The 20,123-nt window shown below is 49.4% G+C and overlaps 2 protein-coding genes across 6 annotated transcripts in view; one reads left to right on the plus strand and one right to left on the minus strand.

Annotated features, from left to right (window-relative positions):
• PIGU (phosphatidylinositol glycan anchor biosynthesis class U) overlaps positions 1 to 9,093 on the plus strand; it is a 79,199-nt gene extending 70,106 nt beyond the window's left edge. For 3 of the 4 annotated variants that reach the window (XM_033094981.1, XM_033094984.1, XM_033094983.1), the window contains one exon: positions 8,665 to 9,092. In XM_033094981.1, the coding sequence (XP_032950872.1) occupies positions 8,665 to 8,778 (114 nt within the window). In that variant the 3' untranslated portion in view covers positions 8,779 to 9,092. Of the gene's footprint in view, positions 1 to 8,664 lie in introns of all 4 variants that reach the window. The other variant, XM_033094982.1, reaches the window with a different exon arrangement.
• Positions 9,094 to 9,263: 170 nt separating this feature from the next.
• MAP1LC3A (microtubule associated protein 1 light chain 3 alpha) lies at positions 9,264 to 11,122 on the minus strand. 2 transcript variants are annotated; one of them, XM_033094989.1, is made up of 5 exons: positions 10,642 to 11,122; positions 10,319 to 10,374; positions 10,128 to 10,234; positions 9,690 to 9,859; positions 9,270 to 9,431 (listed from the first exon to the last, which is right to left on the minus strand). In XM_033094989.1, the coding sequence occupies exons 1-4, from the start codon at positions 10,679 to 10,681 to the stop codon at positions 9,697 to 9,699; spliced, it is 366 nt and encodes a 121-aa protein (XP_032950880.1). In that variant the 5' UTR covers positions 10,682 to 11,122; the 3' UTR covers positions 9,270 to 9,431; positions 9,690 to 9,696. The 2 variants fall into 2 exon arrangements, with proteins under 2 accessions (XP_032950879.1, XP_032950880.1); XM_033094988.1 differs by having other exon boundaries at positions 9,264 to 9,859; positions 10,642 to 11,117.
• Between the last annotated feature and the right edge of the window lie 9,001 nt (positions 11,123 to 20,123).

Below are 20,123 nucleotides of genomic sequence, written 5' to 3' on the forward strand. Positions count from 1 at the left end.
TACAGGTCTTACCCACTGCAGGGACCCAATTACCAGATCAGTGCTTGGCACAGAGAAGTTGTTTAGCAAATATTTGTTGAATGAATGAATGAACCAAACAAAGACAGCCAGGGAAAACACCGTATGACTAATGACCAAATGTGCAGAGAGTAACTGCTGGAGGTATCTCGAGGGAACAAGATCCCCTTTCCTGTTGCCGGTGAGGAAACCGAGTGGTCGGTGAGGAGTAGGACCTGGACCTTTCAGACTCGGAGAGTGAGAGGCGAAGGGGAGATGGTCTCAGAGGAGGGCAGGATGGGAGCCATGTCACCCCCACTGGCTGAGGTCAGTACATGGCTGCTCTGTCCCCAACGCTTCTTCAGCTTCTGCCAGAACCTGGTCTCTGGCCAGTGAAATCCCTGCATGTCCTCCACAGCCCAAGCCAGCCTCTGCTTCCATCAGCACTTCCATTGAGATGCGTGGCATTCAGGGACATGTCCTCATTCCCACAGCCAGCTCTTCACTTGGAGCTGGGTGGCTCCTGGCGGCAGCTGGCATTCCTTCTCCCCTCCCTGGACAAGACAGACCAGAGCTGTCCTAGGAATCGGATGAGTAGGGATTTGGGGCAGGTGTGCAGAGCCAGGCCCATTGTCACAGAATCAGGAGCTGAATGTGGAGAACATTTGGCGTGTAAATTTTAAGTCCTGCTCTGTTTGAGTTGGCAGTGCCAGATGCTATAATAGAACAAATTATTGGTAGATTATTAGTCATACCAGCAGGTAAACCAGGAGTGCCTTAGGCCCCATCCTTTAAGTATTTTTCAGTTTGTGACAGATCATTTGCTAGTTATAATTGTGCCTCAGAGTCAGTAACCAGGAAATGACAACAGTAAACCATCCATAGGAGTGAGTGAGTGAGTGAGTGAGTGAGTGTGTGTGTGTGTGTGTGTGTGTGTGTGTACTGAGAGATTGGTCGATTGCAGTGCCCCTCCGCTTCCTTACTGTGTGACTTTCAGCAAGTGATTGAATTTCTCTGCGTGGCAGTTTTCTCCCAGCTCCCAGAGTGTTGAGAGGATTGGACACGTAATGTATGGGTCCTGTTGCCATTATTCGTATGTTGACGTGGGAAATAGTGTGAACAACATGCTGTTCAAATATCCAGAGCAAATTCCTAGGGAGCCTGTCTCCCCTCCTCTTTGTTTTTGACCCTGTTCTGCTGCAGGTCAGTGACCGCAAAAGAGGAATGGTCATCAAGGATGACATATAAACAAAAAGGAATGCATTTAAATTTAGCTTTTTAAAAAAGAGGGAGGTAAGATGTCCCACGCACCCTAATTCAACTTAAAAACAGAGAACATAAGGAAGTCTTTCCCCAAATGATAATTAATAGTGGCTCATGTTTAAAGAGCTTGCTGGGGGCCAGGCCCATGTGGTCCCTTTAATCTGCTGGATCATGTGCTGTGTGGCCTTCTGGACCTTCCCCTGTGCGTCCACAGCTGCTCGTGTCCTCGTGGAGAAAGTTTTCTGTGTGTGTGTGTGTTTAATTGTGGGCACCCTGATGGAAGTATGACTTTTGTTGCCTTTTAATAAAATATCTTGGTGATCTCTCCTTGTTCGTGTGGACTCGCCACGCTTGATGTAAGGGCTTCCCTATTGCCAGCCCTTTAAGTTGTTTTCCTTTATTTTGTTATGATAAGGAATTCACTTAATTCTCCTAACAGCCCTTTGAGGGAGGAAGTTATTAGCTCCTCCTGATAGAAATGAGGAAGCTGAGGCTCGGGAGTCACAAATTTCAGAAGGGGTGTATTTATTCATGCTTTTGTGTATCACGGCCTCTCAGTAAATTGTGGGTTCCATTAGGGCAGCCCCCAGGTCTGTCACAGTTGCATCCCAGAAGAATGTTCCGTGACTGTTTATTGATGAATAAATGGAATGAGCTGGAATCAGAAACCACATTTTATGACCAGTGACACAATCTTACTCTAACTTCCCAGTTCCATCTCTGTTTCAGTACAGGCTGAGCCTGCTGCATTCCTCGGGGGTCAGAACCAGAGCCCCCTGCCCCTCTTAACCCCATGGCAGGCCCCGAGAGCTCCACTCCTGCTCTGTGCCCTACCTTATCCCCCCACCCCCTGCCCTTCCCAGCAAGGTCTGGAACACTCTCTGAGCTGCTGCGTCTTGCCCTGACCCCCATCCTTGTGCTGCAGACCCTGGAAGCCCGGGCTGGCCCTGCTTTGGCTATTCTGCTTTCTGTCTCCAGGGAGGCTGGGAGCCTGGCGTCTGGGCGCCAGCCCTGTGGCACATCGGGGCTGCGCAGGACTCGCTTATTCACTCCAGGATAAATGAATCCACAGTCCTATCTCCGGGAATTGCCTCTTAGTTGACCTGCTGTGTCATGCTGGGAACTGGGACCAGTGAGGCAATGTTACGGGACATGTGGGGGCAGGTCAGCAGTGGTTGTGGGGTGTGTAGCCCCCACTTGTGCACAGATGGGGGCACATTTCAGGCTTATCCCCAAGGGTTGTGTGTGGTCCTGGCTGCGACATCCTGTCTGTTTGGGAAGATGTGTTCCTCCGGACATGAGGTGCCTGTGGCCCAGGCTGGAGCTCTTGTCTAGCTGGGTGTGCGTGTGTGCTTTGCTTTGCTTATTCAGGGGCATTTGTCATGGTCTTAGTTCATTCCTTCATCCCTCCATCCTAGGACCTTTAGCTCAGTGCTCAGCGTCCCAGGCTTGTCTGTCTCACAGGCCTTCCCCGTCCCTTCTCCTCCCTTCACAATCAGAGTGACAGGAAAATCCCAGGCTAAATACAGGGGCACGGCCAGCTGGAAGGGCTAGGCTTGGGAGGCCTGAACTCCACAGCGACGCCCAGCGCCATCCGTCCTGGCTCGCTGGTTTTAGACAAGGCACAGGACTCCTGGGGCCTAATTTATTTGCAAATATTAATTAGGTGCCTGCTATGTACCAGGCACTCTACTAGGGGTGAAAGAGACACAGCCCTGCTTCCAAGGACCCCACAGTGTGTGGAAGAGAAAGAAAAGGAAATAGGCAGGGCCTGAGCAGTGCTAAAAACGAGGTAAAAGCCTGGGGAGCTCAGAGCTAGGCAGTTAAAAAAGCTTCTAGGGTGGGGGGAAGCAGCCTCTGAGTGGAGTCCTGAGGGTCTAACAGGGTTGTAGGTGCTGAGGGGCAGGGGAGAAAGAGAAAGAGAGTGAGCGAGCCTCGCCCGTGTGGAAGGCAGTTCTGTAGGGCTGGCTCGTGCCACCTGATAGGGAATGAGGCCATTTCAGGACAGTGGTGGTCAGAGCCACGGGGGCCTCCTTATGTGAGGACGAGGCCGAGCTTTCAGTGAGCAGAGGACACCTGTGATCAGATTCAGGCTCTGCAAGCCTCTCTCTGCCAGGAAGGGAGGTGCGGGCGTGCGCTAGCATCTGAGCACAGGTAGGAGGCCGTTTAAGCCTGGGGAGAGAGGGTGGAAGCCTCAGTTTCCTCAGCCTAGGAGGTTAGCTGTGAGGCCTCTATGATAGAGTTGGGTGGGGAAAGCTTTTGTCTATTGAAAATTCCCATGTAGATAATGGTGCCATCACAGCTGACTTTGACCTTCCTCTGTGATCGTCCAGACCCCGAGATTGAAGTCCAGTGATTTCCCTATTGTTTTGCTTCTTTAGAGCGAGAGGGTGGAGATCTGTTTCTCCTCCATCTCCTCCCACGCGTGTCCATTCAGGTCTGTGAGTTGTCAGGTCATGCCAAGCCCTGCCCAGTCCCGTCAGTCAGCTGTCAGCTTCTCTTGCTCCCAGTGTCCTCGCTCCCCAGGCAGTGTGGGCAGAGGGTGCTGCCCCTTACTGCCAGTGGTGGCAACCACATGAGTTCCCCCAAGTGCAGGCTGGCTGTCGCGTGTCAGCCTCTCCAGCAGGAGCAAGAGACCCGGGGAACCGGGACATGCCTGGGGGGACAGCACCTGCTTCTCCTCCCGGGGAAGCTGCCTCCCAGGGGCCCGTGTTGGCTGAGGCTGCTCTCCTAAGCCCCGCAGCTTCTAGATGCACTGAAGAGCCTCTGCTGGCTCGGATGTCTCAGACACTTGTTTTTCCTTTTCCAAAAAAACTCTCTCCTTGGCTAAGTGACAGCTGTGAATGGGGAGCATAGCCTCCACAGGGGTGTTAGTGTTTACGAAGTGTCAGCATGGGCCTGTAGCAGGGTTCAGCCCAGGTGGGTGTGCAGCCCCTTTGCTCCCAGGACCCCAAATTGAGGAGGTTGTGGGATGATGGGAAGAACCCGGGTTTGGGCCTCAGACGGTCAGATCAGCACTGCAGCCTGAATGCTCCGCTTACTCCCGTGTGAGCCCAGGCCGGACCCTTAACCTCTGAGTTGGCTCATCTCTGAGTGGGGCGCATACGCCCTCCCGCAGTGTGGTGTGCAGGTTCAGTGATACACTTCTCGTGAAAGGGCCTGGCCCATGGCAGATACTCAGAATGTGCTGCTTTCCTGTGTCTCCTCTTTCCCACCCTGTAACAGGGCATGTTCCACTTCTGATCTCCCCCTCTCTGTCCCTGACCGCCCTTTTTTCAACTGCCCCATTAAATCGTCATCATGGCCCAATTAGGAGTCCTGGGTCCCTCATGGCTGCCAATGAGAGAGGAATGTGGTCTGACTGAGCCCTCTCTGGGACAGTGCCAAAGGGGGTGGGGACTAGGAAGCTACTCCCAGAGCGCCAGCCCTGCTCCAGGCCTGGGCCCACGAGCTGGAGCAAGTGCCATCCCATTTGGTGGGGAGGGCAATGGGAAATGCCTTCACTTCAGGGGTCACATAAGTGAGCGTGAGGCTGGGGATGGAGATGGTGCCTCTCAAGGGATTAGTAGGAGCCCTTTGGCTTCTGAGCAGGCAAGTGAAGGGGGGGGGGGCGTGTGTGTGTGTGTGTGTGTGTGTGTGTGTGTGTGTGTGTGATCCCCAGGGGCCAGGAGGCAGTCGGTGGGAGGGAGAAAAGGGGGCTGAGTCAGAAGTCTGAGGAAGGGAACTGGCAGGACTTGGTGGTTGGTGGCAGGAGAGGCTGGGGGCGCTCAGCCACAGTCAGTGAAGGCAGCTTTAAAGAACGGCTGCTCTTCAGGTCTCTCAAAGCACCAAGAGACAGAACCAGGACTAGGGGAGCCACCATTGCGGTAATAAACTTGAGTTTATCGCTGATCTCACAGATGAGGAAATGCAGCTTAGGGAGGGGAGTGATTTACCCCGGGTCACACAGCCACTAACTCGCCCATGGTATTTCCACTGTCCCTTGCCCATCTTCACCTGCCCAGACTAGACAAAGGGGCTCTGGGTCTACAGCTGCTGGGTTGGCTGACTCCCAGTGCCTCTGGGAAATCCCTTCTCCTTAGCCCAAGTGGAAAGCTTCAAGGTCAGAAGAGGTTGTCTCAGCCAGCCTGTGACCAGCCAGGGTCTTCCCTCTGAAAGAGCCAAGCCTCCCTGCCAGCTTGGGGTTCTGTCCCTGGCAGCAGGGCACCCACTCAGGACTTGTGACCCTCTGTTCCTGACAGACCAAGCCAGCAACGCAGGGCTCTTTCCCTCCATGCCACCCTCCCCTGACACTTCATTATGAAAATTTTCACACACACAGCAAAGCTGAAAGACATCAAACACCCATATACCGACCACCTGGACTCTACTACCACCATTAACATTTTGCTTTCCTTAGATGATCACAAATTATCCATCCCTTGAACTCTTATTTTTTTAAATATACTTCAAAGTGAAATGTATGCATCAGTGTATTTCCTGCTAAATATTTCACATGTATATCATTAACCAGAGTTCGGTACCTATTTACATTTTTCTTATGTGAATTTTACATACAGTGATAAACACAAATCTTAATACACATTTCCTGAAGCCTTCTTTCATTCAGCAAAATAGTTTTGTGGCTCATCCATGTTGTTGCATATAACAATAGTGCATTGCTTTTTAAAATAAACTTTTAAATTTTGGAATAATTTAGATAGCATGGGGTTCTCATGTGCCCCACACCCAATTTCCTGCATTGTTTACATCTTATATTTCTATAATACATTTGTCCAAACCAAGAAACTGGCCCTAGTCCATTATTATTACGTGAACTCCAGACTTGGTGTGGGTTTCACCAGTTTTCCCCAACATGTCCTCTTTCTCTTCCAGGATCCAATCAAAGGTACCACGTTAACATTTAGTTGTCGTGTCTCCCCCATGTCCTCGGCTCGCTTTCTCAATCTTTCCTAATTTCTCGTTGCCTGGATGAGCTGAGGAGCACTGGCGGGTAGCCTGTAGCATGTCCCCACTTTGAGTTTGTCTGATGCTTCTCTCGTCATGAAACCAGGTTTTGGGTTTTGGAACGCTCGGGCTGTACATGCTAGCCACACGATTGCATGCTGTTACCCTTCCTCGTTTGGTTAAGATGGTGTTTGCCAGGCTTTTCCACTGTGAAGTTGCTATGTTCTCTTTCTCTCCACTGTTCTTTGGATTGGTTGATTGTTGTGAATTGGATTTGTATCTTTATCAGTTAATACATGTTCCTAATTTACAAAGTTAAGACTTCTAAGGAAAAAGAAGAACTCCCTAAGGTCTTATAGTGACTGGTTCTGGTACTTCTAAATAACATGCTTACGCTACTATTTGTATTTCTTCAGTGTTTTTCCCCTCTTATATTTGATTGAACCATATGAAATTGCCAATATTCAACCATTTCTGATCTGCAGAAATGGCAATTTCATATGGGTCAAACTAATACCTAGTATTTTGACTTCCTACTACTTGTCCAGCTGATTGTGTGACACTGGAGTTGGCTCATTTTGTTTTGTGAATTTTTGACTTTGCACATGCCCCTTATCTGACCTGGCTCAGGGATCAGCCCTCCACCAGCTCAGCCACAACTCCAGGCTCCCCTTCCCTGGACCCTGGGCCTGGGTAAGAAAGGGGCTGCAGGGTGTGAGGTCAGGCTTTGTTGTGACAACTGCCCCCGAAGCACAGCTGTGGGGTACGGCCTCAGGGGCTCCCTGGGCTCTGTCTGCTCTCCTGATACCCACAGCAGCTGAGTTCTGGGCCCTCTGGCAGACTGGGCCCCTGGGCATGGCCTAGCAGGCTCATGGTCACTACTCCAGCTCTCCTGGGATAGCCTTAGACCAACTATTGACCCCTTGTGCCTTAATTTCCTCATCTGTAAGATGGGGTTGATAAGCCTTCCAACAGGCGCCTGTGGGATCCTTGTCCTGAGGCCATCACTGGTGTTGGTTCTGAGTGCCTGCTCCAGGCCACTGTGTGCCCTCCTTCCTGTCCACAGTGTGACAGAGCCTGCCCAGGATAGGGGTCTCAGGGTCAGAGGCCACGATCCCAGGCTCAGCTCCAATACCCGAGCCAGGTGCTCCTCCGCTCAGGGCTTCCATCTCCCCGTGTCCCAAGAGGTGCTTGGTACGCTAGTCTGAGAGGCGCTAAGTGCCTGAGCGCTGGTGGTGTCCGCAGTGGTGAGCCCCTTCCCCTCATCCTTCTGTGCAGCTGGGCCCTGCCCCTCCTGCTCCAGGCACTGGAGGTCTTGGGAGCCTGGGGCAGATGGGATTTAAGACTTTAGGTCTGGCATGTGGGGGAACTTGGCAGATCCCTGTTCCTCTCCGGGCCTCAGTGAGGGGGGTGGTGGGCTGCACTTTTAAGGCCCTTTGAATTCTGTGGCCCATACGGGAAAGGCAGACCGAGCTGGGCACATATACCATGGTGGCAGAACCACTCAGGGACCCTGCCCAGTGCAGGGCAGGAAGGAGCACAGTCATCAGGCAGTCAGAGATGAAGGTAAAACTGCACTTTGGATGAGTTTGTGCTGCCAAATAGAGGTTGGTGAGGCCATGACCCGATCTGGGTGTGAGGCAGGCTTCTCTGAGGAACATCCTTTCTGAGACCTGAAGGGCAAGCAGGTGGTAACTAGATAAAAGGGGAGAGAACATTCCAGGCAGAGGAAACAGCAAAGTTCTTGCAGTGGGAGCAGAGTGGGGTGGAACAGGGGCGAGGGTGGCGCGTGTGCACAGACAGGGACGAGGTGCAAGGCCCTGGAGGCCAGGGAGTTTGACCTTCACCCTACGAGCCACAGGAGGCCGTTAGAGGACTTGAACACAACCAGGTTTGTTTGGAAAAGCAACTCTGGGTGCTGGGGAAAATGGACTGGCGGAGGGAAGGTGTGCGATTCGGAGCCCAGAGAGGAGACTGCTGTTGAGAGGGCAGGGACCTTGTCCGGGGTGGTAGCTGTGAAGACGGGTAGAAATGGGTGCATTTGAGAGAGTTGAGGAGCTAGAAGTGGCAGGTCTTAGTGGCTTTGTATGTGGCAGGAAAAGTAGCAGGTGATTCTGTGGCCTGAGCACCTGGATGGAAGATGGGAGGCAGGGTTCCCAGTAGAAGCGGGATTGACAGGGGGCCTGGCTGGATTGGAGGGGCCTGTGGGCCCCCAAGAGGTGAGGTGGAGGGGCCTCTGGTTGCAGAAGTACTGTCTGGAGTTCAGAGGCCAGGGCTTGGGAAGGAGGTATAGACTGTGGTAGAGGGAGGAGGTGCCAGTGAGACCTGGCAGGACCAAGCGTAGGTCCTGAGGTGGGGGTCCCGGTGTAAGGTCTCCCCAGTACCTGCCTAGCCCCTCAGACTCAGGGTTCAGGGGGAGGTACCTCTAAGCTTCTCACACTCACTCTCTCCCCCCAGATCCTGCTCATCTCCGACTACTTCTACGCCTTCCTGCGGCGAGAGTACTACCTCACGCATGGTCTCTACTTGACCGCCAAGGACGGCACCGAGGCCATGCTTGTGCTCAAATAGGCCTGGCTGGGCACAAGGCTGCATGGACTTCATGGGGTGGGAAGGCCAGAAGCTGGGCCAAGCCCTCGAGCCGGAGGTGCCAGCAGACAAGTCCTTAGAAGAGGTTCAAGTCCAGTGTCACGAATCCTGGCACCAAAGAGGAGCCAAGGCTAGCAGCAAGGTCTGTGGCACCTTGGCTGCCAGGAGCACCTCCACTTGGACCCCCCTTTTGTCTCTCTGCACACCAAGGAGCCCCCTCCCAGGCAGGAAAAGGGAAGAAGGGTGAGAAGGGTTTGTTAGGTTGTGGGTACTTAATAAATGGTTTTTGTTATGAAGACGTGGGCTTGGCCCCTAATACTGCATTGGTACACTTCACAAGGATGTGGGTTTCCAGAATGAACCCTAAATCCACAGGATCCAAGTATGTGCACTGGCGAGCCAAGAATAGCATGAGACAGCCCCACCAAGAGTCCTCCCCACCCCTCCCAAGCAGCTGGAGGCAAAGGGCCAGGCAGGCCTGAGCAATCTTTATTCTGCAGAAGGACAATGCCCACAGATTCATACACCATGTGAAGGCCAGGTGAGCCAGGGGCCAGACCTTCAGGGGTGGGTGGGTCCAGGCTGGGGACAGCGCCTCGAGTGGGGGAGGGGCAGGTGGACAGACAGGCAGGGGCCTAAAAAAAAAACAAACAAAAAAACGAACCAGACAGAGCAGGGGTGCTGGGGGCTGCTCCCCACCCGCCAGCACCCAGAGGGACAACCCTAACATGACTGGCTCAGGATCTACCCAGGGCAGAGATGGAGTGGTTGGTGCCCCCAAGGGGTGGCATCCCTGCCCCGACCTAAGAGGCAGAGGCAGCTCAGTGCAGGAGCCAGGAGCTCCCTGGGCAGAGCCTGACAGGGCCCCCCACTCCCAGGCCAGCCCCCCCTACTGCTGGCTCAGAAGCCGAAGGTTTCCTGGGAGGCGTAGACCATGTAGAGGAAGCCATCGTCATCCTTCTCCTGCTCATAGATGTCCGCGATGGGCGTGGACACGCTCACCATGCTGTGCTGGTTCACCAGCAGGAAGAAGGCCTGCGTGGGGTTCAGCTGCAGGCGGCGCCTGCGGTGGACAGGAGGCCCTGGCTGCTGGGTGGGCGCAGCTCAGATTTCCCCCAAATGATGCCCAGCCTCTGATTCCCACGCATCCCAGCCCCATCTAGAGGCTCTCACCTGACGCTGACCCCAGCCCTGACCTTGACCTTTCCCACCCTCCCCAGAACAGGTACCCAACGCCCCATGCCCTGCCCCACCCGAGCCCTTCTCAGGACCTGGCCCACTGCTTGACCCCAGCAGGACCCGAGTCCCCCCTGACAGTACTGCCCACGCACCGGATTATCTTGACCAACTCGCTCATATTGACATGGTCCGGGACCAGGAACTTGGTCTTGTCCAGGACAGGCAGCTGCTTCTCACCCTTGTAGCGCTCAATGATTACCTGGGAACCGTGTGGGGCGGCAACGCGTGAGCCCGGGGCGGGGCCTGGGGCCGGGCGGGGAGCTTAGGGGGCGGAGGGACTCACCGGGATCTTGCTGGGGTGCTGGTCGCGGATCTGCTGCACCTCCTTACAGCGGTCGGCTGCGGAAGGAGGTCGGGCAGTGAAGCTGGGCCCTCTTCGCGGCTCACTCCGCCTGTCCCAGAGGTGTGGCCCCTCCGGCCCTACCTCCCCAAAGCCCCCACCCCTGGAGCCGTCGGGCAGGCCGGGGCCCAGGCCTGAACCTGCCTGCCAGCCTGGGGTCCAGCTGGAGCCTGACGTCACCGGGCTGACGTCACCTGCGGCAGCCCTGTCGGTCGCGCCCCCCACCCCCCCACACACACTGTCGCTGATTGCCCGCCGGGCCTCACCGAAGCTCCGCCGCTGCTTGAAAGGCCGGTCCGAGGGCATCTCGCGGGCCCGGCGGGCGCACAGGCCGAGGCTCCGGGGCGCACGGCGCGGGGATGTGGCTGCGGTTCAGGGGTTCCGGGGGCTCTGTACCTCGCGCTCAAGGGCTCCGGGGCTCACGCTGAGCCCGGCGGCGGAGACTCGGGGAGGTAACTCGCCCGGGTGACGTCAGGTCACAACATTCCTTAAAGGGGAGGCCGGCGCGCCACTCCCATTGGGCCGACGCAAAACCCGCCCGCCCGGACCGTGATGTCAGGGCGCAGAGAGCCTGGATTCCCAGCGCGCACTAACTATGAAGGGCGGGGGCTCCCAGAGCACGTCACAGTCCCATGATGTCATGGCCTGCGCGGGTCTCTCTCCCCCTGGCCCCGGCTGAGCAGAGCCTGGAAAGCCTGGACTCGCAGGCCAGACTGCGGCTCAGCATCCTCTATTCCTGCTGTCACTGTCATGTGACAGCGCACACTCGAGTCTGTCAGTTCCAAGACAGTACGAGTGCTGAGAATGACAGCAGTGAACCAAAAGTCCTCCTCGCCTTCATGAAGCTTATGGTTAGAGAAAGAAAAAGGTGGGGTGGGGAAATTAAAACATGAAAGAGCAAGGCCCTAAAAAGGAACATAGAGGTTTAAAAAAGGAATTTCTAGAATTGAAAAATAGAACTATTGAAATTCACATCGCAAAGAATGAGGCAAGAAAGCAGATTAGACACAGCAGAAGAGAATCTCTCTGAATTGGAGGATAATCAGAAGCAATTAAATAGATAAAAAAGGTGATGGGACGGAGTATAAAAGAGGAAGTGACTGGAATGGTAAAGTGAGAAGAATGCCCATGTCCAGTTAGAGTTCCAGAGAGGAAAGAATATAAGAGAGGCAGTTCCTGAAGAGCTTCCAAAATTAAAGACCAGGATCCTCACATAAAATCCAGAGCAGGATAAATAAAAATAAAAGCATTTAGGTACTTTTTAGTGAATTTGCAGAACTCTAAAGACAAGAAATTAGATGGCAAAATGGTGAGCAATTAAATTGGTAAACATGTAAGTCATCTAAACAAGCACTTAATTGGAACATGACTAGTGATGATTAATTTGTGGAGTGCAAAACAAGGAGCACTGAACACAGGGCCAGGTAAGACTGGAGAGGGTAACCAGAGTTCAGCATTCTAAGAAGCTTGATTTATAGGAGAGGAGGAGGAAGTTAATGATAATTGTCTAGCTTTGTAAAGTCAAATATGTATTTCAGACATTTAAGAGAAATCACTAAAAGAATAGAAAGTATAACTGCCAATGCAGGAAAAAAGTTAGTAAAGGGTATTAAAATATGGAAGGCAGAAAAAAAGAAAAAGGAGGCAAAGTAAAAAGAAAGGATTATAAATGGCGCATAATCAGAGGTAGAAAATGTTTTATATTCACCTATTAAAACAGATGATCAGATTGGCCAAGAAAAATAAAATGCAGCTCTAGGCTGTTTACAAGAGGACATTTAAAACCTTAGGGCACCAACAGTGAAAAGGTGGCAAAAGGTATACTTCAGAAAAACTAACCAAAAGATATAAGAAAATCAGACCAAATAGGCTGTAAGGAAAAAGATGTGCTTAGGGATAAAGAGGGTCACCACAAAATGGTTAAAAGAACAATTTTCTAGGAAAATACAACAATTCTGAACTTGTATGTTAGAAGTTTAAAAAAAGTATTGAAAATGTATAAAGCAAAAGTAACCAGATACAAGGAAAAATGGCCAAATCCTCCAGCAGGGTAGGAGATTTAAGTAAGACCTCTTTCAGTAACTGAAGACCAAACAGTCGAAAAAAGAATATAGACGATTTTAATACTATCAATAGTCCTGATCAATGGACCCTGATAGAACCCTGAACCCAATATGTTACTTTCCAGCACACAAGAAACATTTACAAAAAAAAAAAAAAAAACCTAACTAGGAGACTCCAAGAAATTTCTCAACAGATATCAACTAATCGGTTTCATATAGACCATATTCCCTGACCACAGACATGAGCCAAGTAGACTCCAAATGTTTGGACATTTAAACATTCTTCTAAAAAACTTACTACTCAAAGATGAAATCATACAGAAATGAAAATTATTTAGATCAAACCAAAAATGAGAATAAAATAAAAACTCCGAGCAGCTAAAAGCAGCATTTAGAAGATTTATAGCCTTGTTATATTAGGTAAGAATACAGGAAATTTATTAGCAGTGTCAAAGAATTTTAAAAAGGAATAACAATGTAAACACAAAGAAAGTTAAGGATGATAATAATGAAGAAGAGAAATTGATGAAATAGAAAACAAACACTAGTATGGACCACAAAACAAAGCTAGATCTTTGAAAAGATCAATAAAATAAAATTAATTTCAAAAGGACATAACTATATATATCAGAAATGACAAAAATAAGATTATATAAACTTCATGCCAATAAGTTTAAAATTTAGATGAAATAACAATTTTCTCAAAAAAGATAATTTGCCAAGACTAAATGAAAAAGAAATAGGCAAACTGAGTAGCCATATACCTCAAAAAGCCAACTAGTCCAAATGGTTTCCTAAGTGTTCTCCCAAAAAAATAAATAAATAAAAATAACCAAACTTGGAGCAAACATTATACTTAATGGTAAAATACCACAGTATATGGTAAAATGTTAAGCATTGTTCCCTTCAAAGCCAGGAACAAAATTTAAAATTTTTTCATCAAACAAAATGCAGTATTATATGGAGGTCCCAGCCAGAGCACCAAGACTAAAAAAAGAGCAAAAAGAGCAAAACTATCATTCACAGCCAGAATAACCCAAGGAATCTACAAACAATAAAAGATTGCCAACACCGTGTTTCATACCGAAAATAAGACCTAGCCAGACAATCAGTTCTAATGCGTCTTTTGGAGCAAAAATTAATATAAGACTTGGTCTTATATTATAGTAAAATAAGGGTCTTTAATTATGTTAGATAAGACCCAGTCTTATTTTACTATAAGTAAAATTATATTTTACTATAAGATCAGATCTTATCTAACATAATAAAAGACCCTTATTTTACTATAAGACCAAGTCTTATATTAATTTTTGCTCCAAAAGACTCATTAGAGCTAATTGTCCGGCTAGGTCTTATTTTTGGGGAAACGGTAGGACGGCCGGATGGCTCAGTTGGTTAGACTGTGAGCTCTCAACAAGGTTGCAGATTCAATTCCCTCATGGGATGAGGGGGCTGCACCCCCTGCAACTAAAGACTGAAAATAGCGACTGGCCTCGGAGCTGAGCTGCGCCCTAGATTGAAGGACAATGACTTGGAGCTGATAGACCCTAGAGAAACACAGTGTTCTCATATATATATATACATATATATATATATATATACACACACACATATATATGTATATATACTCATATACATATATTCTCATATATATATATTCTTTTATATATATATAAAATATATATCTACACATATATATAAAAGAATATATATATGTGTAGATATATATATAAAAGATTGCCAACTAATAAAGTTAGTTTTATTAGTTTTATACCAAGTTTTAGAGGAATATGGGAACTTTTTACGCTGCTTATGGGAGTATAAATCTTTTCAGCCACCCTGGAGAACAATTTGGCAAAATCTATCAGAACTGAAGATGCCCATATTTTACAAACCAGGGATTCTACTTTCGAGTGCACGTGAGCCCAAAGAAACACAGGTATGTTTAGTGGAGCATTTTCATAATAGCAAAAAATTGCGACCGCCTAAATGTCCAGTTAAATATCGTGGTGTATTTCTATAACAGAACAACACACTGTTATAGTGAAAGAGGAAGAGAAGGAGTCAGCAAACTTTCCCTTTAAAAGACAAGACAATAAATATTTTTGGCTTTGCCAGCCATGTGGCCCTGGTAACCACTCAGTCCTGTTGGAGTGTGGAAGCAATCTTAGACAACCAGAGTGGGCATGGCTGTGGCTATTTGCTAAAACAAACTTGACCCTAGGGCCTTAGTTTGCTGACTCTTGATCTACAGATATGTGTGTCAAAGTGGACAAATCTCACAAACACAAAGTTGCATGAGACTAAGTGTAATAAGAGCCAATAAGAGCAATGGAAAGAACTAGGCTGGCCATGGCCTTGGGGAAGTGGTTACACCTCTCTTTTGTCAGACTAAGCCCTGGGCTGAGGCTGCAGTGGGGGAGGGGCCCATCCCCCAAATCTCAAAGTCTGTGCTCACTCTTCCTCTTACCCGACCAGTCAGCAGACTAACACCTCTCCTTCAATCCTCTGGTTTCTCTGCTGACTGCTTCCTCCTCTCCCCCTTCTCTTCTGAATCTAAAGGTCTGGCCTACTCTTTGTTTCTACTTCAAAGTCTAGCAAACATCTCAAACTTGACCTCCCCAGATGAACTCATGATCTTCCTCCCATACATGTGCGCCAACTGTAATTTTCCCTGTCCCCATCTGTCATCTTTGACTCCTTTCTTTCCCTCACCCCTGCCCTCCACATCCAATCTATGCTCAAATACTATTGGTTCTACATTCAAATATCTCCAGAATCTGATCCCTTCTCACCACTTCCACCACTGCCACTCATGCCAAAGTCACCATCATCTCCGGATTATTACCATCGTCTCCTCACTGGTCTCCTTGCTTTGGCCTTGCCTGCTTCAGTCTGGTCTCACTACACTGACGAGTGATCCTGCTGGATCATGCTGTTCCTGCATCCCACTCGTTCAGAGCACAAGTCAAAGGCTAAACAATGGCCCACAAGGTGTGTGGGACCTGCCTCCCTGCTGCTCCTTCTATTATTTCATTTCTCCCTTCTGCTAACATGCACACCCCTTAATGACAGTGTTTCCTGTATGTTTGGCTCCTGCTGTTCCCCAGCGCCTACACAGAGTGCAGCACATGGTAGGTAGGTGCTCAGAAATGATTCGTTGGCTGAGGACCTCTGCTCTGGGCCTCCACGTGTCATCTCTCGGAGTCACTGCCCATCTGAGAGGGTCTGTGTCCCCTCCAGACCATGCGCAGGGACTGAGTCTGGGCCAAGCACTGCTGCTGGTCACTACAGGTCTGAGAGGAGTGTTTGGGGAAAGAGGGCCAGCTCAGGTCAAGGGCTCACTCATGGCCCAGCTCACCCGCCCCACTCTTCCCATTCCTGGGCCTGCGGAAAGGCACAGAGCTGGCCTTGATTGGCTTGTCACATGAGGGTGGAGCAAACCCTGGCCTGGGTGGAGGGTAGGCATCAATTACTGTGTGCCCGTGGCAGGTTCCTTCTCTGAGCCTCTTCTCCTTTACACAATGGCTGTCGTGCGGGAGACCCTGCTGGGTCTCTGGTCCCGCTCCCCACATAAGAACACAGGACATGGTGAGGCCAAAAAGGAACACCCACGGAGCCATAGGTAGGGGAGTCATACCACTATAGTCTCACTGGAGGCTGGATTCACAAGACATGCGACCTGCTGACCGCTTTTCTGCCAACCGACAAACTCCCCATTTGCTAGCTGCAATCTGCCTCTCTGCAATCCGCAATCCACACTCTGCCGCTTGCTAGCTCAGCCACCATCTTCTTGCTAGCCCCCATTTGCTGCTAGCGTAGCCACGGCAGTTATATTAGTGCCCAATGGCTCACTGGTTACAGCTGACGGCCAACTAGCCACAGCTGATGGCCATTTGATCACAGTCGATGGCCATTTACTACCCAAGTGAGTACCTTTCCACGTGAGGGCGAGAGCCTGGAAACTGCACCCCTGGTTCTGTCCCCACAATGGCAGAGGGACCTTGGTCGAAAGTGGCTTTACCACTTAACTGGATAACTTTGAACAAATTATTTCCCCCTGGAGCCTCAATATTTCCATCTGTAAAAATGGAACCTACCTCTGAGGTGGAAGACCAGTGAGTGAGCTGGAGGCCAGAGTCCCGGGGAAACAGGGCCTAGAATCGGATGGACCCACTTTAACTCCATGTGCTATAGTATCATATTTAAGAAGATGAACTCACTTGTAAAAGGGTCCTCACGTTCGGAGGACCCAGGAGGAATGAGGTCTAAGTCAGGGTCATTATGTCTGAGTAAAGGATTGCTCATTCCTGTTTGCAGGCTCTAAGTGGAATTTTCCAAAGACTGGAGAGACTGAAACTCAACTAGGGGTCCCCAAGCCACTGGCTTGGGGTGTGCCACCTCACTCCTGAGAAGTGGAGGCCGTGACCAAGCACCCCACTTCCCACATGGGGGCCTTGGACCTGGCTTTTCCTTCCTTTGGGCCTCACTCCCTCGGTCACCTCCTCTCTCTTTAGCCAGGGTGTGATCAGTCCTCAACCCACCTCCCTTCCTCCTATGTCCTCAGCCCCTGCCCTCCCCAGACACCAGCCCTCAGAGCTGGCCAGTCACCTGGAGAGGTTGCCTTCCCTTGGCCTTTCCTGCTTCCAGGTGCACCCCGCATTCTCGCCCTGCCATGCCCTCAGCTCCCTCAGCCAGCTCCTGTCGCCCTTGGTCATGTCCACATTCACACTCACCAGGGCCTCTAACCCGATAGTGGTTCACATCCCCCCCTCCAGCCCCGGACTTGCCCTCCTGGACGCAGGTCTGTCCGGCCTCCTGAGCAAAGGTTGTCGCAGAGGTTTAGGCTTCTGAAACTCAACACATCCGAGTGGAGCCACCGTCTCCCCAATACCTGCACCTCCAGCTCACCCCACCTGCTCTCACACCCCATAACCACAGCTCGACCCAGGCCTCAGCTGGTCTTGCCCCTCGCCCACCAATCCAGTCACTCTGTGGGGTCGTCTCAAATTTACCCCGTCACTCTCAAACCCATCTGACCCCTCCTAGCCTTTTTAGGCTGTCACTCTGCCAGGTCGGCTCTTCCCAGGAATCTGCTCCGCTTGGCCTTCGCCTCACTGTCCTAGTCTCAGCCCACACCAATGCGCTTCTCCCGCAAAGGGTGGGGATCCAGCGACCACCACCTTTGAGCAAAACAAGGCTTCTATTACCCCCTCTCACTATCAGTTGCTTCTCCACCTGTCTCCACTTCCTCCTGGCCCAGCACAGACTCCACAGCCCATTCTGATAATTACTTCCCAAAACGCCTAACTCCCTCATTCTTCTGTTGAATTAACCTGGCAACATCCCAGCCCTGGTTAAAGCGAGCTATGAGCGAGCGTACCACGCAGCTGCACCCCAGCTGTATGAGATGATGCAGAAGTGTTGACCTGACAACCTCAGCTGCGCCACAGCCATCCCACGACACTTTCCCAGGAAATCTGAACTGCCCCCTCACTGATCCAGCACTTCTTCCCTCTGGCCTTGCTGTCCAGGTGCCCTCGCCCTGCCTCCCCTCAGGTTGCAGTGGAATAGCTGTCCCTATTGTAGCTTAAGGCCAGGTCTTTCCCTGTGCCTGGTGCCAACCTTCTTCACTCCCTCATGGGCTTTGCTCCTCTGAGATGCCCCTGTTACTCCCCTCATCCAGGCCACCGTCAGGGCTCTCACCTGGCTGGCTGTGTTCCTGATTCTGCTCGGGCCCTGCATTCGCCACAGAGACACCAGAGTGCAAATTATGTGTACAATTTTAAAGATAGGAGGAGACTTCAAAGATATTTCATGCCTGCAATAGATTCCCTTTGGTCTATCCCTCCAGATTCCCCCTGGAGTTCTAGAAAACTCTCATTCATCATTTACTTCACTGGAAAAGAGCCAGAAGCACCTGGCTTATTACAAGCATAGCTTTAGGTTATGGCAAACTTTTAGCATTTAATTTTTACTCAAATTCTCGTACTATAAAAAAGTCAAATAGCAATTTAAATACTTGTAGCTGTTCCTTCTGATATTTACCTTCATGTTTCTAACTAAGCACCATGATTTTCCTTCTTTCTTTAGTTCTTACCATGGAAGGAAACATGAATCTTGCCTCTCCTTGCCTTTCCCACATCCCAGCAGTTATAGCACTATTCAGGGTTCGTAGTATTTTCCTACATAACTATTAATCACAGCTGCAACACATGATATGCTCTGGATTTGCTTTTTATTGTACAATTTTTTTGGTTTTATTTTCTGGAGTTTTGGCTTAATTTTCCAATTCTTGTTTTGTTTTCCATGCCTCAATACTAAATTATCCCTAAGTTTCTTGAAGAAGTAAACATCTCCTCTGAATACATTCAAACACATCAGATAACTTATAAGTTTTGTTTTCTTCTTGGAACCCTATTCAGGACTCTCTACGTTTACTGCCCAGCACCCTTGACCTTCATTCCGAGGTACCCCTTTTGTTTCTCGTGTTGGAGTCTCAAATTGCCAGGATCCCATGTCTTACTTTCTTTACTTCCTTATTTTAATGTAGTCTTCAGTAGCTACCTGAAAAAAATGGTGCATGACAGATAAATACATATGACCATATGTGTCTGAAAACATTTATCTTACTCTTACACTTGACCAATAGTTTGGTTGAGTATAAAACTCTAGATTGTAAATAATGTTTTTAAAATCACAATTTTGAGGGCATTGCTTTACTCTCATTTCTATTGATGCTGTTAGGATGTGACATGCTGTTGTATGTCTAATCCTTTGTTTGGTTTTCTTCTCTCTCTGGATTGTGTCTGTCCAGTGTTCTGAGATTTCACGATGATGGGACCTGGCGTGGGTCTTATTAAAAATTAATAGCTGTGGACACTCATATCTTTCAATCTGAGAGCTTCTGTCCTTAGTTCTAAAAGTTTTTCTTATATTCTTGCTGATAATTTTCCACCCTGTTTTCTCTCTCTGGAACTTGTGTTAATGAGATGTTGAATACCCCAGAGTGATCCTTTAGTTTTCTTACATTTTGGGGGAGATTTTTCTCAACTTTATCTTGCAGCTCTTCTGTTGAATGCATTCCCTTTGTATTTTTAATCTTTCAAGGAGAGTTCCTTACCCCTGAATATTTTTGTTATAGCCTCCTGGATGCTTACCCATGGCAAACGAGGCTCTGAACCTGTGGTACCCAACCCTAGCTGCATGTCACAAAACCTGGGGAGCTTTTACAAAATAATGACGTCCAGGGCTTATGCTCAGGGATTATGATTTAAGTAGTCAAGGGTGGGTCCCAAGCATAGTTTTAATTGGCTGTCTCATTTCCACCAGAAATAAGCACTTGTCATCATCTCCTTTATGCTTAAACTGGGGCCCAGTGCATACTGTGTTCCCCAAAAATAAGACCTACCCCGAAAATAAGCCCCAATTAAGATCATCAGCCAGATGGACGTATTAGTATGTTATGACAACGTTCCAGAGGATGACATGACTATATTTGAATAAATGCAGATTGTTGTACATGAAAAAATAAGACATCCCCTGAAAATATACCCTAATACGTCTTTTGAAGCAAAAATTAATATAAGACCCGGTCTTATTTTGGGGGAAACACGGTAGTAGGCAATCACTAAATAATTGTTGAATGAATAAAGCAGCTTTGTACAGAATTGTAAAATAAGACC

The sequence above is a fragment of the Rhinolophus ferrumequinum genome, chromosome 23 (assembly GCF_004115265.2).
Source record: "Rhinolophus ferrumequinum isolate MPI-CBG mRhiFer1 chromosome 23, mRhiFer1_v1.p, whole genome shotgun sequence".
NCBI classification, from domain to species: Eukaryota; Metazoa; Chordata; class Mammalia; order Chiroptera; family Rhinolophidae; genus Rhinolophus; species Rhinolophus ferrumequinum.

Excerpts from the sequence above, each read along its gene's own strand:
- MAP1LC3A (XM_033094988.1), bottom strand. The coding sequence starts at position 10,681 with ATGCCCTCGGACCGGCCTTTCAAGCAGCGGCGGAGCTTCG. Across the intron at positions 10,375-10,641 it reads CAAGCAGCGGCGGAGCTTCG|CCGACCGCTGTAAGGAGGTG; the intron begins GTGAGGCCCGGC and ends CTCCTTCCGCAG. Across the intron at positions 9,860-10,127 it reads GAGTTGGTCAAGATAATCCG|GCGCCGCCTGCAGCTGAACC; the intron begins GTGCGTGGGCAG and ends TGTCCACCGCAG.